Source organism: Mesitornis unicolor, unplaced genomic scaffold (assembly GCF_000695765.1).
Source record: "Mesitornis unicolor isolate BGI_N332 unplaced genomic scaffold, ASM69576v1 scaffold23152, whole genome shotgun sequence".
Taxonomy (NCBI): Eukaryota; Metazoa; Chordata; class Aves; order Mesitornithiformes; family Mesitornithidae; genus Mesitornis; species Mesitornis unicolor.
The window spans coordinates 91121-110623 of NW_010170200.1; the positions used below are offsets into that span (position 1 = coordinate 91121).

The 19503-nt window shown below is 41.7% G+C and overlaps 1 protein-coding gene across 1 annotated transcript in view; it reads right to left on the minus strand.

Moving 5' to 3' along the window:
- Positions 1–17944, minus strand: part of SCUBE2 (signal peptide, CUB domain, EGF-like 2) — a gene marked incomplete at its 5' end in the record, with an annotated part of 38098 nt that extends 20154 nt beyond the window's left edge. The window contains 10 exons of the mRNA XM_010179623.1: positions 255–377; positions 2601–2717; positions 4533–4655; positions 5670–5786; positions 7426–7515; positions 8384–8500; positions 8893–9018; positions 13978–14112; positions 17305–17430; positions 17822–17944. Of these exons, the coding sequence (XP_010177925.1) occupies positions 255–377; positions 2601–2717; positions 4533–4655; positions 5670–5786; positions 7426–7515; positions 8384–8500; positions 8893–9018; positions 13978–14112; positions 17305–17430; positions 17822–17944 (1197 nt within the window). The remainder of the gene's footprint in view (positions 1–254; positions 378–2600; positions 2718–4532; positions 4656–5669; positions 5787–7425; positions 7516–8383; positions 8501–8892; positions 9019–13977; positions 14113–17304; positions 17431–17821) is intronic.
- Positions 17945–19503: the final 1559 nt, after the last annotated feature.

The following is a 19503-nucleotide window of genomic DNA, read 5'->3' on the forward strand; positions in this document are numbered from 1 at the left end:
ATGAGCTGAATAAAAGCACAGGAAAGAAAGGATCAAAATCCCTCAAAGTATCTCCTGTTTTTTTGGGGTTTCTTTCACTTGTTTTAACCAGTTTCAACATCAATACCATCATGCCTGACTAAAAAATAAAGCAGACTACCAGAAACAGTAATGCTTAACTGGACAGAATCAAAATTTTCAGATATTGAAACAGACTATAGCCACATCACCATCAGGCACATCAGGAGTACAAATGTGTTTACTAGGCACCTTACCAACACAATCCTTTTTATTCCAGTGTAATTTGTAGTTAGAGTGACACAGGCATTCATAGTCTCCCAGCGTGTTCACACACAGCTGCTGGCAACCACCGTTGTTGATGCTACATTCATTAATATCTACAGAGGAAAGGCAAAAATACTTTTAAAAAGTTACTCATGCTGAAGTTCCATACTCTAACTCCACTAGGCAAATAGGTACACAAATACTGCTTACTAGGGTTTGGAGAAGATTTTAGGAATGCTATCTGCATACCCACCTTGAAATAGTTTTGTTTTCATGGAAATCCTTTGATAAATGTCAAAATTGTTCAAACGTTGTCAGAGGGGAGATGTTAGGTAGGTCCTTAATCCATATAATTAAATTTTAAAAATCCAGCCTCAGCAATACAATAACAAATTAGCTCAAAGAAAAGGAGACCAAATCAAATCTGCATTGCAATGTGACTGGTTAGTTAATATTTCTAATTTGGAATACAGACAGATGACACAGACAGGATACATACTGATCGATCCTCCAAAGTGCTCAGCTAGATACAGCTCCTATGGAACACTATTTGACTCCATGTAGGCAAAGAACACCATTGTATCCCTGCTGTCCCCTTTGGCCAGTTATCCAATTTGGGGCCTCACCCCATCCAATAAATGCCAGGAGGAGAAACTACTGACAACACAACAATCTGCCTTTGGTGCAAACTTGCTTGCTGATGCAGAATATACCATTCACCAGTGGTGTATCCCAGGGGTCAATACTGGGGCCAATACCATTTATCCTCTTCATTAAACCTGGATGATGGGACAAGAGTTCACCCTTGGCAAGTTCGCAGATGATACAAAACTGGGAGGAGTGGCTGATACGCTAGATGGCTGTGCCATTCAGAGGAATGCTGGAGAAATGAGTTGACGGGAATCTCATGAATTTCAACAAAGGGAAATGCAAAGTTCTGTGTGTCTGCTGCTCAGATCCACCCTAGTGACTGCTTCACTTGTGTCCAGTAGCTTTATGGCAATTATACATAAACCTAGAAAGCTGCCATCAAGAAATCTCTTGCTAGTCCCAGAACGTTGGTGCAACTGAGGGTGCCCACTTCTATGTAGGCTTTTCTCAATGGTAATAACATGTTCTTGTCACTGCTTTCCCCAACCATGTGTCCCCTCCTCTAGATAGGTAACCACTGTGAAACAGACTACAAAAGTGAGCTAATTTCAGGGGAAGATCATGCTACTAACAGAACTGAGACAGCAGGGGTAGGAATGAGCAGCAGAGGAATAATGGAGTAAGAAGGGAACACCTGAAATAGGTACTGCTGCAAAAAATAACACAAAATCAGCTCATATTTTTGGTTTTCATTGACCTTTTGTTAGGATGCTGCATGCAATGGCAACCTATTATCTCCAGCATTTATTGACCTCTTCCATATAGGTGTATAGTCACTATCCCTAGCACTTTGACACAGCCTGTGAATGCCAGTAAATTATGGACTTGCTATGGTACAAGGATTAACATCCTCTCCACAAGAGTATGACATGAAGAGAACAATTAGCAGCCAGCAGCAAAATTACAGTACCCTTCCCTCATGGTGGTAAAAAGAAATGGAATTAATGAGAACAGACTTATTTTAGCAAGAAGAACACAGGAACAGTGTTAGAATTAAGTAAGTATATGGAGTCAACAAGGTCTTGCCTAGAGCTTATACAAACCAGGTTTAATTCCACTTAGTGTCCAGTTATTCAAGTTTCCTCATATGAATTCTGGAAATCTGTCACAGAAACATTCACACTTGATACACACTGAGCTTCTCTGAACATCTTTCTCTCTTTCCTTGAGCTTTTCTCATAGGAAAGGCATGAAAGATTTAAGAGCATTAGTCTTGTCCAATGTAAGTCAGTGGTACTACATCAGCTAAATTCAAATCTACATCACATAAGGATCTGACATATACACAAGGGCAACCTGCAGAACCATAATTTTCTAAGTCATCCAAAGCTTCCTCTTCTTTAAGTCCTATTCCACTGACTCTTCATTGAAGTCAGTAAGACCTTTGTATGTGAAAAAATCTATCAAATTATGGTGTTCATATCCAGGTGTGAGACACATCCGTTTGTTCTAACAGTCACAGGGGCTTTCAGGATACAGGTTAGGAAGGAGAAATCATTTGAGCAAAGACAGAACTGAGCAAGATTAATTTCTACTTTGGCCGTGTCTCCTTACCATAGCGGAGAGTAGAATTTACTCTGTACGCCTACTGCATATCCATAGGTTTGTGTCTTGCGCAGACACTAATTAGACCTGTGACAGCAGCACTCTATCAGCCTGCACTTCAGCGTCTTTTTAAACCTCACCTCCACAATGTGTGAAGCCATAGAGAGCATATCCTTTGTTACAGGTACACTCAAAGGTGCCGGGATGATTGATGCACGTGTGGTCGCACGTCCGTTCAAAAGAGCATTCGTCAATGTCTGCAAAGTTTAAAAGGACACATCAGTATCTCAGCCTGACAAGGGAGCACCAATGAACTAACAAAGCTGGACAGAGAGATGTGCAGATCTATGTAAACTGAGCAAATTCTTTTACGGAAAATAACGTAACATCATGAAATGACAACTTTTAAAAGAACAATTAGTCTGTCAAACAAGCTATTTCTTAGCAAACACGAGAACTACCACTACATTTTTAACAATTATGTTTAAAATAAATTATTTCTCTTCTATGAGAGAAAAAAAAATTGCTGACAAAACTCTTATTTCTTTGAGAAAATCTACATAAGGTCTGCAGAAATAGATTTACAAAAGAAAGCACTGTCCTTCTTTTCTCCCCATAAATGAAAGCAAAGGTCACATTTTTAACTCATGCAGTGCCTGATTCAAGTCTGCTGAAAATCACCATGTTCTCTGAGATACACCTGAAGACAGATGACTGGAATAATTCGGTGAATTTTCCACGGATCCATTATAATCTATATTTAGACTTCAATGTCTGCCTCTAAAAGCTGCCGAGATACCCGTTTTCTCCAGTGAAAGTTTTCCTTGACATTACAATCACTTGGCACACATTATTTTGCATAATAGCGTAATCATTATCTCAGTGACTTGAATGATAAAATGGTAAAATTCCCATCGCTTTGAGGCCCTGAACATTTATTACACCATCAAAATCACCTAAAACTTCTGTACTAGTACAGAATGCACGCCGTGTAAGAATGTTGCATGATACAAAGGAGTTCACATCATCACAGACACTTGACACTGTTCTTTTTTCTTGGGCTTTGGCACATTTCAAGATACCACTTTTGAAACAATCCAGGGAAAGTAACAAAGTGACAGGGACAAAGGGGAGATGCAAGTCTTTAAAATACATTCATAAACAAATCATATTTAAAAAACAAAAACTCAAACAACAACAACAAACAAAAGCACAAAGCAAAACACACAAACTGTCTTGAAAACCTTCTCTCATGTTTTCATATCTTAGTCTGATTTAAAAAGGATAAGGACCTGGGTGAAAATTATTTGCTGTTGGTTAGTTCAGCTTTCTGAAATTCATCATTAATGTCAGCTAGCTGTCTAGAAATGGAGATATTCACCTCCTCAGCTGCCTGATTTGCTTTACATTGTTTCATACTGTAGCTTTTCCAAAAATCACAGACCATTTTGATCTTTACATTTTAGTGTATTTAAGCAGCTTCAACAGGATTGCTAACTCTATGTGTACAAGCCATTATACAGAAAAGCAAATACGCTTTGTTAAGTCTCACAGGAGAAATCCATGCCAACCTAAAAATCAAATGCTCTATGACATTTTAGGAAATAGCAATTGCAGTCTGTTTACAGGCCTATAATTTTCCAGATCATACATTCTGTTTTGTTTGGTTTAAATAATGAACTCATGGCATCTAAATGTCCCATTATGAAAAAAATCATTTCACTGCAATGGTGAACTAGTCAGTAAGATGGACAGAGAGATAGTGACCATTTTCCCCTGTAAATTATTTTAAGATCATTAATGGAGCTGGAGGAAACATTATCCTCATAAAGAGCTTTTTAATATGATGCTATCTCTGTCGTTTCCAGACAACAGTTCACTCTGCCATTAACCATACCTCCCACAATAGTATCAAGCCAACTGTATTAACTCAGCAGCTGTTTCAGAAAGAAAAAATAAAACAAAACTGAGGCATGGAAATTATTCTGGAGTCCATTATCACTTCATTATTGTAGTATATGTCCAAGCCACGCTGATTTGTTCTACTTCTATTGCCTCTCTAGTGCACATACCTTGACAAGACTTCTCATCTGTTAATAATTTGAATCCTTTTCTGCAGCTGCAATCAAAACTGCCAACAGTGTTTTTACAGAAATGATCACAACCTCCGTTATTGGACTGGCATTCATCAATATCTGTAACAAAAAAGTGTGCTTCAGCAAATAAACACAGTACATTCAACATACTTCCACTGCCAGATACAGAAAACAGTCACGTCCAATTGGCTAGAGAAGTCCAGGAACAAAATCTAGCAAGATTACTACAAATTTTAAGGACAATCAGATCCAGCTTTTAAGAATGATCTGCCCCAGATTCAGCCCCATGACAGTGTTACCTGGTTTCATTTAAAATACTGCTGTCAGTTACATTTGGGTACATATATTCACAAAAGACCATTTCCCTAAGTTCTGTTTGGAAACACTTTGACTTAAATGTTCCCTAACAGGTTTTTAAACATTCTCTCCATTTCCTCTTCCTAAGCCCTACGGCAATCTCAGACAGAGGAGACTTCTTGAGCTACCCTGTCCTTTTCATACCAACATCAGAATGAGTTCTTTATCTAATAGTAACTGACTCAAGCACGGGTATTCCATCATTTTTGCCTAGCAAAACAGTCTTAACACCTAATTACTGGAAAATGTATTCTAATATACAACCTAAATGTCCCTTTGCTCCTTTCCAGTACTCTCATTAAAGCTGCCTGGGTCAGTATAAGTAATTCTACACACACATCCCTGTTTACACACTAATATTTATTTACAGACTGCTCTAATACCCAGCTGACTGTGGGTAAAATAGCAGACTATTGGACTGTATGCTTGTAAGAACCTACATGTATACCTCTCCCAGTACTGACCTCTACTTCACCACAGACCTGTATCACCTTCTACTAACCCTCATGTGTGAGAAATGAGTCCATCTCAGCAGGAGGGGTGGAAGTGATGACGGGGAGGGCAGAGCAGCAGAGATTCTCTGCACATGATGCACCTGATGTGACGGAAACCATGAGTCTACCCCTAGTTGCAGTCCTTTCTTAGGTCAGATTACAAGCAGTGGCTTTCCTCCCGGACACTGGATTATCTTCATTTGGAGATGAATACCGTACAGAAAGTTGTTGGTATGCATGTGTCCACGCGTATAAAACTCACCTTTACACGTCTTCCCATCAAACTGGAGTGTGAATCCAACAGGACAGCTGCAGTGAACTCCGGTTGATGTGTCTTTACACGTACGATCACAGCCGCCATTATTTACTGCACACGTTTCTAGCCAACAAGATAAAGCTGAAGTTTGCTCAAGGATATTATAATGGTAACAAGAAACATCATGTTATACAAGGCACAGATCCAAGTACACTGCTAATCAACCACTTTCAGTCTAGTATACACTAACAACTACTAAATACATGCATTGGCAAACTCCCTGCCTCAGCTACATCCAGTTTTTTGCAGAGACCCTACAAACTAACATTGTCTCTGGATGTTCTCATCCTTCAACACAAATCCCTGCTCCTTGATGATGAATCTGTTCCTTTCAGTGTGTTTCCTTATGCCCACACTCAATCCTGGCTGATCCTCTGACACCACCGATCCTCAGACACCTAGTTACACTCGGCACCACTAAATTGGTTTTCTTAAATCCCTTCCAGCACACTTTCACATGCCACCTGTACTCCCAACTCATGGTGAATTACACCCACAGCGAGCTTTCAGGCTTGTAACCCAGGTGCCATCTCAACCCCAACGTTCCTCTAACTTCCCCCTGTCCAAACTATGTCTATATCTCACCAAGCCTTTCTAGTGAACTCCCCTAAAATACAGTTCTTCACATCCAACTAAACAGAAATAACTCACTCTTTGGTATCCAGCTTTTTGTAGTCAGTCTAACCACCTTTTCACTGGCTGGACAAATGCAATTTTATCCAGCACATATTGATTCAGAGGGCTGCGAAGATAATTTTCCATCTCTGCTTTTCGAAATCTTCTCTTTCTAGCTCTGTCTCCTAGTTTTCTGCAGCATCAAGTATACACTACTTATTTTCAAGTTTTGAGACCTTTACTGGTTTATTCCCGCCCAGTCTTTCATCTCGGATTCAATACTGGGAGGCTGTGTCCAACCTCCACTTGAAGACAGAGTGCCTCTTCTTTCTTCCTCTTTCCACATAAATGTCTTTTTTTTTTTGAAAATGAAGCTATTCATTTGGATGTCTAAATATGGATTCAGGAGCTCAGAGCTAGTCCTATACTTTTGATAGTTTCTTCCTCAGCCTTCATGCTCCATGCCATTTCCGTGGCAAATGCCAATAAACACAGTAAATCATGCCGCCTGCCTGGAGTTAAGGGCTTTTGAGAGGTGGACATCCACTGACCCAGCTGCCCTGAGACCACAGTGACCGTTTCTCATGCCAGTGCCTTCCCGGTAGTGACAGACCCTCAGAGGCCAGCATTCTGGGCCAGATGCAAATGCCCCTAGGAAAAATAAGATGGCCTTGTATCCTAACATGCCCTTTCAGATGCAATCCACCACTGGGCCCAATTCTCTTCCATGCAGAAGTATACTTTCAGTTGAAGAGAAATGGGTAAAACATTGCTTCCTCCACAACCACTTGGCTAAAGCTACAGCACAGAAGGGATTGTTCTGCATTCCCATGGTGAATTAGAACCATGGAAACATACACTACTTGAAGGGCAAGTTCCTGACACCTCCTACTGACTGTCACAAACGATGTACATAGTCCCTTATACATTATGGAATAATACTATTTCCTTAAAAGGGAGCGGAGCATCTCAGGCAGAATTCAGCCCAGAACTATGATGGTTACAAATAAAATTTTTAAAAAAAAACAATTTTTCATTCTAAAAGGTTTCAGCAAACAGCAAAATTATTTTGGATAAGCACTTTTACCCATAAGCAATCGTCGCTTCACCCTCTTGTCCACGTCAGCTCCTGCCGTAGTGTTTCCCTCAGAAATTTCAACAGCAGCCTCTTCCCTCTCTGTAAGAAACATGAAAAAGGCAAATGAATAAAAGTGTCCTGACCAGAACCCTCATCTGACATCCAGTACATACACACAAACAGCTACATCACATGCTGAATTATCAGACAGTCCAAACTGACTAGACAGAAATGTGTTTTTTAAAGAACGTAACAATGAAAACTATGAAGCCTCTTCAGTCAAAACTATGAGAATACTTTACTTTTGTTGCTTCCTTACAACTCATGTTTGCTTCAGTATTCTTAACAAAACAGAAGATGTGCTCCAGATGTGGTGAACAGCAACAAGGTGAAAGAACTAAATGAACTGTCATGAACTGTTCTGTTAGGACACACTATCATCATCTACTATGGACTAATACAAAGAGCAGCCAGTTATGCATGAGCATTTGATTTCAATCAACAGACAACAAAGTCTTCCAGAGACTGGAAAGAGTCTATAAATCTTAAGTGCTTTCTTTACTGGATAACTGCCTTGCAAAAATTGTACTTCAATTGAATTCAGAGTTTTGGTTTTAAAGACGTACTGCTTGGTTACACTCGCTGGTTCATGCTATACAAGAAACTGAACCTAAAATATCCTAGAGGGAAGGGAATCCTCTTCGGTTAGTGACACACCTTGTGCTTCAGAGGGACCAGTGATAATTACAGGCTGCTGCAGCATTAGGTAGCTACTAATATGGGGAAGCATAAGTTGCCTGGACCAAATCAATTCACTCATACACCAGCAGGTTTCTAGGTTTTTGGATTCCTTGACATTTTCTAGCCATACTATTATGAGGAGCATTAATCACACACACACAGCAATACCACACCACTCTAGAGTTAGTCATCAACAGAAAACTACTTCCCTTCACTGTATACTGACCCAGGCAGGTTTTCCCATCCACATGCATGATGTACTTGGGGTGACATCCACAAATAGGCCCATTATCAGCATCATCACATGTATGTTGACAGCCTCCGTTTCCATGATTACACGTTACTAGGAAGAAAATAAATGTTACATCTCACAAGGACCTCCAGCGTCTTTGAAAGACAGTGTGCAATTGTGTCTCCACCTGACCATCCAATACACCTTCCTAACACGCCCCTTTCCTGAAGAATTCAGACTGAAACACCGCAGAGCTCTCTTGTGGAGCCAAACATCCCATCATTATGTATGATGGTGTAACTCTCAGACTACAGATACTTCAGCAACCAATAGATGGGTGTGATAGGGGCCAGCAAAGCCATTGATGCTAGTTTAATTCAAATGCACACAATTTAGGCGTGTCATCCCAGTTTAGCTATAACATACCAAATCCCACATCACTGCAAACCGAACACTATTTGTTCACTTTGGGAAACCATAAGCATATGCAGAATGTTGCATACAAATGCAGCTCCTCTGGTTCTTGGACAGTTCAAATCCTGGTCGGCATTCACAGGCAACTCCTCCTTTGGGTGTTTCTCTGCAGATGTGGGCACAGCCATGATCTTTATTCATGCAGCTCATGCCTTCTGCAAAACAGGAGAAGTGCATCAGCATCCTCAGCATCTCTGTGCACAGGCAACAGTCAGTCAAAATCAATTAAACAGAGAGGAGTTGTTCCTAGAATCATTGCAAAAACTTCTTTCAGCTTGCCCCATGGTTCAGCTAAATCAATGCCTTTGCCATCAGCAAGATGGTAACACAATTTCTACACACACAACTTAAAACTACATAGCAGCTGACTGAGTTACCAACTGGGACCGTTAGATCAAATTAGAAGAATCGTTTTTCTTCTAACAGTACCTCACAGATTTTTGCTGAAGTCTTCTATACTGCAACAAAATTGGGAGAGCAGACAACTGAATGCTGTCCTCGGATACACTGAGAACACACCTTTGTCATCAAATGCTCCCCCTTGGTGTATTTGGCTTTTATACGACATATCACACCAAAATGCTTTCTTCTTGGCAAGAACACTTCATTTGAGAAGACTCAGCATAGCATACTTAGGCTGCAAGGACTTATCCCACATTACCTCAGCGAACTTCTACTGAGTTGAGCAGATGCACAATCAGATAGAGAATGAAAAGGGCGACCATGCTGCTAAAAAGCAACTGCATGAGTAATTCCACACCCTACATATTTTTTAAGCCCTTTTGCAGCCTTATGACTAAATGAAACAAACTCACCGTACTGGCAAGCAGAGGTCAGCTCTTCACTATTGTTCCACTACACTTCAATTAGGTCCTTGCTCTGCACACAACTATTCTTGCCACCCGAAGCACAAGCTACAGTATCCTTTTCTCTATTAAGACAGCTTTAAGCAACAAAAGAATGGATACTGCGGAGCCCAGATTATTCTGCTCTGCTGGTTTTCTGATTCCTTTCCCACAGTGAGGGCTCTGCAGAAGTCTAACAGGACAATGACACTTCAAATCCTGCAGCACAGACACAGCCCAAGGAGACCACATGAGAGCTGCCATCCATTATTGTGCTGTCAGTCAAGGAATGGGACAACCTATGAGGCCACAGATTGGCCTCATTAACTCTTGTCTATTTGTGACATTGCTGTTCTTAAGCATGCAATATGATTTGTTCTGTTAGCTCAGAGGCATTAGAAAGCATTAAGAGAATTAGCAGCTTAGTTTCTGTTAAAGTTATTTTTTTTTCCTCTGTTGAGCTACCAATGGCAAAGCTGTTCAAGCAGGTACTTTAGTAAAGTTCATTGACATCAGATAAACAGTTTAAATGCTCCATTTGGGATTGCTCCATTCTGATTGAGCAAAATTCAGTCGGTCTTCACAGAGAGGTAAAATTGTGCTTCCCAAACCAGGGTACATTTTCATAACAAAGTACCCATTGTGTAACAAGGTGCATGACCAAACCCACCAAAATCTAGCTGACCCAAAAGACAGTGTTTCGTGTAAGATATGTACATCTACACATTCTAGCATTTACTGTGAAGCTGCTGCTTGTTTCCAAAGGTGGTAGGAGATTTCTACTCAGTCCCATTTTGTAAGTTTGTATTAAAGAAATCTCTGTAAAACCATAAATGCTGTGTGACCACAAACTCCTTCATGGACACAAAGTCTCCCAGGTCACATTGTTCCAGAGCTGTTACAATGGCAGACTGTGGTCCAGAACCAAACCCCAAACAAATTTTGGTCAAATCCCACCACATGCTTCCCAGACACACAAGTTCTCTAGCAGGATACCCTGCCCTACTGACACACAAGTGTCTTGGGATGGATGAGCCCTTTGATCGCCACACTCACAGCCAAGGGAGCTGAATCCAGCACCTGCCTGGCCTAACGAACCCCAAGCCAGATGAGACCTTTCTGATAACTGGACCTTCATGAAGTTACCCAGCAAACCTCAGTGAGGTCTGAGCACTCCTATCACTGGCAAGACACAGGCAAAAAACCAGCACAGTATTTCCCTATCAGGTCACATAAAATTAATCTCTTACATGTATGATCTGTGTTTAAATCTTTGTCTTTTTTTACACAGAAGATTTAGGGACATAACCACCAATTTGCTAAGAGCATTAAGGCTCCATTTAGGGCACGTTCAAACAGGCACTCAATCAGACAGAGGGAGAGGATGTAATTGTACAGAGAACTACCAGAGACTCTGCAAGGCACCCTCGAACAGCCAAATGGTGAGGAACATCAGCACAATCAGCAGAACAGGAACACATTAGCCTTTTTTCATGCTTTCTACACTCTTTTGTTAAGGCAGCTTTTTCCAAAAAGCTTTCTAGTTACCACTGTTCTCCACCGTCAGAATGGCTGTAAAAGCAACAGCTGAGATGGTCCTCTGTGGATGAACTTTCCATCCATACAGTGATTTCAAATGTGGCTTTCATCTGGCAGGTTGAATTCACTCCCACTGATTCAGCCCAGCAAGGAGATAGTTATGACTGTGAAAAGCCATAAGGGAGACTAGCAAGATTTTTCATCCATAGCAACAGCAGACACAAGATGTATTACATATTTACTCGTGAAAAACTCTATTTTCCTTCGAATTTTTGTATTCTCCGATATGGAGCAAGTTACACACAGAAACAACCTACATATGCATGGCTGCCTTGCCAGCCACCCCTAAAGTAAGCCCATTCTCCCATATACAGATGAAGAGCTCATTTAGAGCAGACATCCAAGGAAAGGAAAAATAGGATTGTGCACAGCTTCCCAAGACACTCCAGGTTCCTGTGGTTTAAGCAGGACCTAGGCAGAACCATCAAGTCCCTCAGAGCACCCCTGTGCATCAGACCAACACAGTCATATCAGATGAAAAACCCACTTTAATTATCAAACTCTCCTCTAATAGCTACTGGACCTTGAGTCCCTTGTCACTGCAGCTGACAGGGAACCCAGAGGATAACTGCAGATAGATGTGGAATACAGACAGACTCAGATGACCCTGAGGCTCCTCTGTTACACTGGTCATCAGGAGGAGGAACGCAACAGCCCTAAGCCTCTCTATTCCTCCTATCTCAATTCCAGTTCACTCTTTCTGTATATGTAAAGGCCACTGGGAAGGTTTCTCAAGCATTAATGTACGCGCTCGCTTAACTAGGCTAGGAGACAGAGAAGGAAACGCTCCCTTATGTTACAGGTAGGAAGCAAAACTGAATAGATGGTCTAGGTACCAGATGCTCTTTATATCAGTGCTGTGAAGTCTCAAAAGAGCACTGATAAAGTATATATACTGAGAGATGCATACACAAGGCAGAGAATAGAAGACCTAACAGTAAGCAGAAACACGGAGAACAAAGTGAGGGAAAAGATAAAGCAGTGAGATTTGGCTCCCAACAGACCTGCCCACCCAAGAAAAAAAGAAGTGGGAAATCCTGTGGAGCACTTCTTCATAGTAATGAGGGGGAAGCAGGAGAGAAAGAGTCACAGAACAATAACCTGGAACAAAAAAGAACTTTTCAAACAAAACAAAACAAAACAAAAAACACTTCTGTATCTTGGAATGAAGAAAAAAGCATTTCAGGCAGAAACAGTAAGGGCTTTTCTCTTAGCACTGGTACCCATAAAAATACATTTAATTTGATAGTTTTTAGGAAAAAAATGCATCTTTTTTCCTCCTGCTTTTCTTTTTCAAGGAAAAAAAGACTAAATTAAGTGGAAATTCGGTGTTACGGAATGAAAGGCCTTCTTTGCAAAAAAGCTAAAAGAAATTAACTGCATCTTTAAAAATAAGTGAACAGAGGTAGAATTCCAAAGGTACAATTTAGGGAATAAACATTAATGACAGAAAATGTTGCTGCAGTTAGGAGAGTTCAGGAGAGTAGAAGGTACTCAAGTAGCAGCAAGTAAGAATAAAAAGAGTTGGAAGTTTTTCCTCCCTTGGCATCAGACAAGACAAGGAGTTCAAACAACTGATTTTCATCCTTAGATGCATCATCCATGCACGCACACAAACACACACCACTGCTAGCAAGGAAACATGAAGGGAAATGCCTTGCCCCACCACTGCAGCCTTTCTGCTTGTTCCCACTCCTGGCTCAGCTTCTGAAGCAGCAAGTGAGCAATGGCCTGAGAAAACACCATGCGCGAGCAGACCCCGTGAGACCGAGCCCAGTACCAGAGAAGCTGGGAATACAAATTCCTAATTCAAACAAAATATCAATTCAGCTACGTCAGATGACAGCCACCTCAACATACTCATTTGTAGATGGCCATATATGTCTATAAGTGTTGATCTCTTCACTATGGGGATTTTTAAATTGAGATTTGTTTATTCATGCTCAGATTCCTCTTATAGTCATGCCAATGATAAGCCTTAGATTAAAGAAATCTTTGCAGCTTTAAATACTTCTTAGTATTTCACAGTATTCACTGTACAGTTCAATGGACAACTCCCTGATCTAGGTAACCACTTTAAAGTATTCCCTGAGGCTATCCAAAATAATTTTGCTCAATCCAATGTCTAATTAGATATCCAAAGCTCTCTGATCTCTCAAAGGTCGCTTCATAAAGGTTTCACTCAAAACAAAGAACATGATTTGAATACCTTCGGGGCTGACAAATGATAAATCTCTTAGTGAAACCAAAACCACTGCGCAGGGAATCTAAAAGGTACCCAACTGTAATGCAGGCATTGCCCTGTAACTAAAACCAATGGAAATGGTCAGAACTCACTGTCCTTCAATTTGTTGCCATTCCCTGGATCAGGACACAACTTAGCTGCACAACAGAGCATAAAGTACACTGGGAGTACAGCAGTACAGCCTTTAACAAGTACAACACTGCAGACATACAGGTGGGATCAAAGGGGCAAAAGGATGTAAAGAGTCTTCAAAGTCACTTAGAAGATCCTGACACACTGTTCCTTTTAAAAGGAGTGAGGACTTCAAGACCTTTCACAGCTTTGAAAAACTCAACCTAAAAGTACTTTTGAAGCTGCTTTAGAGATTTTGCAGTTAGCTTCCGTCAAAAGCTCCTGCTTGGCGCCTGGAGGGAAGCACCCAGTACCTTCCGAGCGGTGGATACACGTGTGCTGGTTATCGCTTAGAAAGAACCCTTCCTTACAGCGACATTCATAGCTTCCCACAGTGTTGACACAAATATGCTGGCAACCACCATTGTTGAACATGCATTCATCTGTATCTGAAAGAGAGAAGAGAGAGATCAGCTTTGTACTAACACCAACACACTCAATATTGGCAGCAGCCACTCAATATGCAGTACAGACAGGCGAGTACTCGGCACATAACCACCCAGGCAGCTTAGACACCCCAGGCTAGCCTGCTGCTTTTGTGGTGCTGTCACCCTTGGGAAAGTGTATGTTTGCTGCTGCTCGTTCCCTGCTCACAGTTTGCCCAATCAGCCACAGGACTCCCAAGAAATGCTGGCCAGAGATCCTGGTTACAACTAAGGCAGAGTAGCCTCGGTGGAGCCAGGACCAGGGCCCCACACTCCACGTACACCAACGTACCCTGCCTCTCAGAGCAGCTGCATAGCACCACCGCCCAGCACATCTGCATCTAGGTTGAGCATCCATACATGGTTCTGTCTTGCTCAGTGGGACGGAGCTTTGGCTCCAAACCCAACAAACTATAAAAGGTGTTTTTGCAGAAAGCTCCCTGTTCTGAAGCAAATGTGGAACAAGAAAAATATAAACATAAATAATTTAGCTTAAAACCTACCCCTTGCTCCTTATTTTCACTCCAGCTAGAATTCATACATCACATCTGTTCTGATGCTCAGTTTGATTTATTATTCTCCTCCCTCAACTCTAGATCACCACCACTTACCATCGAGGCTGCTGCTGTGTTGCGTGACTGCAGTCAAGGACAAGAGAAGCAGCTCTGGAAATAGTTTTAGTGTTGATTTTGCAATATTCAGAACTTCAACAATACCAAAGAATACAGAAAGGCTCTGCTAGCAATAGGACCAAGAGAAACAAAGAGCAGAAAAACTTCAGCTAAGCCTCTGAACAACAGGATGCTCATCCCAACCTCCAATTCTTTGGAATTTTACCCCTTAATAAGCGCAGGTCTTTGTAACCACTACCAGCAAAGAATTTTCCTATCCTGATTTTCAGAAATGCCAGTTTGAACAGGAAGTAAAAATGCCCAGTCCCTTAAAAAACAGGACAAAATGTTGCTGAAGCAAAGCACTGGTCCCATTTGCAAATTCATATGGAGCACCATGTTTGCTCCCTGTTCTGTTCATTGTTCCTGTGCTAACACTGTAGCATTTCTGGCATAAAACAGCTGACTTCTGAGAAAGGAAAAAGAGAGAGGCTTTTAGTAAGAAGCCTAACATAGCATTACAGCAGATTCAATTTCTACTGAAGGCAATGAGTAAGCCAACTGGATGCAAAAGAATGTGACCTGCTGTAGCAAAAAGAGCGGCTGACCTATCTCCATCACACTGAGTATTTTAGAGTTCTACAGTGATGTGAATGTCCAAACAGTCATGAATAAACAGCCACCACGAGTCTTTAGTACTACAGATTTGAACTCCAGCAGATGTTTCTGTCTTACAGACCTTGGAAAGCTTACCAAAAAAATCATCTCTCTCCAACAAGTAATTGTCTATTTGGCTTAAACCCAGGCACACAGCCGAGATCTTCAAAAATAAGGGTGAGAGGAGGGCAACCCTGGCATGAGCAAAGTAAATAAACAGATTAAGAGAAGATGTGATCCAATTTGCAGCATGCCAAAACATTTATTTAAAGTTTACATCACATCTCAAAATTGGCAGGTCAGTGGTAAAAACTTCATTGTGTGTCAATGACATTTTGCTTTATTTTAAATAGTCTGTCATGCAATACTACACAGCTCCCCAGCAACAGAGCAGGTGGTAGATTTTGGTCTAAATTATGTCTAGGTTTACTGATCACAAACAAGTCAGCTGATGTATGCTCTAGAGGGGCTACTGGATGCAAAGAGAATACACCCTTTGGCGGCATTGTAAGAGGCAATGCGACTGCTCACATCCAGCCCTTCATGCTAACTTCAGCTGAACTCTACTGTGTGCATAAATGCACTAGAGAAAGACAATATGGCCTTCCTATAGTTTTAAAGTATGAGCAGTCACTTCGCTTCTCTCTCTAGTTCCTATAGTGAAATACTTGGAACTTAGTGACTTCATCCTCTCCTCCACTTACACTGTAACAAAATTAATCTGCGGGTACATACCAAGTTTCCAGCAGGCAAAACCCAACAGTGTCACTGGAGGCTCCAGAGCCTTTCTGGCTTGTCCCAGCAGAAGATGCAGCCCAGGGATGGTCCAATTCCCCACCTGATATGCTGTACACTAGACTGGGAAATACCCCAGCCAAGCTAACGACAGTTTTACGCTGTGAGAGCAAGTTTCACTGACGTGGGCATGGAAGCCTGCCCAGGCACATCCACACAGTGCAGCAGAAGAGAGAAATTAAGTGGGAGAGATATCACAGTGCACGGCAAAGCCACACGGGGTACTCAGCGTGGGTCCTGGAAGTGGGACAGCTTCATCAACATGAGACCCTGTCACAGGGAAACACCACTGGCAGCATCCCACAGGGCCAACAGGCTGGCAACTCGTGCAGCTCTACACTGCTGCACTGCATGCTGCAGAATCCTGTCACAGTAAAACCACAAGGTCTTTTTACCCATTTCTAAATATTTTTACATGCTGGCAAAGAAGGAAACACAAAAAGAAGGAAACTATCAAGGTCTTTAAATGAAGACAAGAAGAAGAGGATGAGAGACAATGTGCACATGCAGGGTCAAAGGAGTGTTGCCAGGACTGAATACATTTCCAGAGTTGCATACTCTGCTTCACACTAACCACCCAGGAAAACTCCAAGCATTTGGTCTAGTCCCCCTGTACTTGAAAGCCCTGTATCACATACAGCTACTGCACACTCCTACTTGTCCTTTCCTTGCAGCTTCCATGTCAGGCAGTCCTCAGGCACAGTAAGTCTGAGAAGTCGACACCTTATAGATGCATGAGAGAAAAGACTTCTAACCCTGGAAACGTGCCTGAGATCTGATCCTAAACTAACTTTGGAACAGAAATGACACTGATAGCACATGTTCTTCTACATAAACTCATATAGCATAATAATAGATGGCACTTCACACATTTTAACCCAAAGCACTTGACAGAAATGTAGCAAAATTATCCTCATTTACAGACAGGCAAAGAGCCACATTGGGATGGTGCATCAGTTCCTTAGTCCCATATATAACCACCTTCTCCAACTGAGCTGATTCAGCCCAACGGATCACCATGCATTTCCCGTGGATGCAGTTAAAGGGTTATGTCAGCATCACCACTCTCAAAGTTCATGAACACACTTCTTACCCAGGCAGTTGTGGCCATCGTGAGCCAACATAAAGCCATCATAGCAAGTACAGCGGTAATTTCCTGGAATGTTGAAACACTCATGGACACAGCCTCCGTTGAAGTCATTATCACATTCATCAATGTCTAAGGAATAAAGCAAAAGTCAATATGATGGATGCTTGCCTGAGTGTTACAGACAGAGATGAGACAGCAACTGTTGTCCAAAATCATAATTGTCTTGCAAACAGAGTATACTTCACACATTATTTACTGAATGTTTCTGAAGAGTGATAAAATGCCCTGAGATTCCCTGTATCTTTACCTTACCATTTTTAAGGCTGATGGTTACACAAGAAATTCTTAGACCAAGTGATATTACCAGGTGAAAAGCCTCACAAGGTGTTCGCCTCTGATTTTGTAAACAAGAAATAAATCAAGTGAAGAAATAATTATTATTTTTATTTCAAATCATCCTTCCTATTCTAAACCATTATTTTTAATGGCTCTGTCTTCTTAGAAATACCTGTGACTTTACCTTCACATTTCTTCCCTTCGCCAGTGTAACCCACTTTGCACACGCACTTGTACAGTTTCGGGGTGTTTTGACAAATAGCATCTGGGTGGCAGTCATCAAGCCCCAGGGCACACTCATCCGCATCTGTGAAAAGACAACAGGTTCAGAGGGGACGTCACAGAAGCTGAACAGGGCACATCTCCTGTACACATCACTGACAGAGGACTAAGGCTGAGCTCCAGTCTGTGGGGTGTGCACACGTATTATATGTATCTGAGAGTCGGGAAAGAAACCGTATCTGAACTTAAAGTTGTATACTGCTCTACCTGCATATAGATGTATTTGTATGCAATTTAGATAAGCTTGATCTAAGTTTCTGTACCTACTTCTGAAAACATCCAGAATAATCTACTACATGCTAGATTCTCCATCAGATGTAGCTGGCAGTTTTACAGAGGTTCATTAGAGACTGTTCACCTTGCTGTTTAGCAGTAAACAGTTATGGAACGAGTTCTTGATCACACCCATGACATCACCCTCAGGAAGCTTAAAGATTTTTAAACCAATGAGGTGAGTTTACAGAAATGTACTTTCAAAGTCACTACCAACCACTAACACATTAAAAGACTGACTTACCATTAAGAATATGTATAGTTTATAAATAATACCAATTTTTTTTCCACACAACAATAGTATCTGGTGAGCAGCATTGCCAAATCACCTGGCCAGCCATCACAAAGCACAGCATACTGAAGCAAAACATCCAGGTGGAAACTTCAGAGCAGAAGAAATGAGGAGAAAGGGAAACACCAACAGGAGGAAGTCCTGGAGATGACGAAGAGTAGACAGAAGAAGAGGAAGAAAAGTTACAAGCAGCAAAAGACATCAGCAGAAGTTTTTTATACAGCAGAAGAGAATTCAAACACAGAAATAGGAAGATTTCCAGAAACTGGCTAAAAGGAAGAATTGAAGAAGCAGCACCCCACATACATACAAAAATAACTCCTAAAAGAAGAGAAAGAATTGCAGGAGTATCAGCGGAAAGTGACTACTTAAACAGTCAGCCACTTCTTATAGTGGGGATCACTTTCTAAAAGGCAATTTCAGCCAGCACCTCTCCTATTTACAATTGCAGCATTCATTTCTCCTCCCCCCTCATCACAAAATATGCCTGTAGGTACTGCCGCAACTGCCAACTGCAGAAAGTATTCACTTCGTTTTAACTCCTAATGGCATTTGGCAGCAGTAAACAAGGCAGAGAGCCAGTGCTAGAACAGCAGTGCTCTCCTGGCTCTCAGGTGCACATAGAACTGGTAACAGTGATGGGGACCCCAGATACCACCACCTGAAAGCAAGAGGAAGGTGGAACAGAGCCAGAGAGAGCAGCAGAATCCACCTCCTCTCAAAGCAGAAAAGTCAAGCCATTAAAAACATGGGAGGCAGTGAATTGAGGGAGCAAGTCATGCAAGGAGGGGTGCAGGGAACTACTGAGGGGCCTCCAGCTAGTGAGATTCAGGCACATGGGGCAGGAGTGTGTAGTGTGGGTAGGGAAGGAAAGACAGCGGGCAGAAAGAAGGATTAGCTGCAAGTGCTGGCTGCATGCCCCCAGTACAGTGAGCTCGCCCCTTCCCAGCCAGGGAAGACACAGCTGCCCCGACAGGGCAGGTTCTAGAAAACACACACCAGGGAGGGGACTTCTCTCA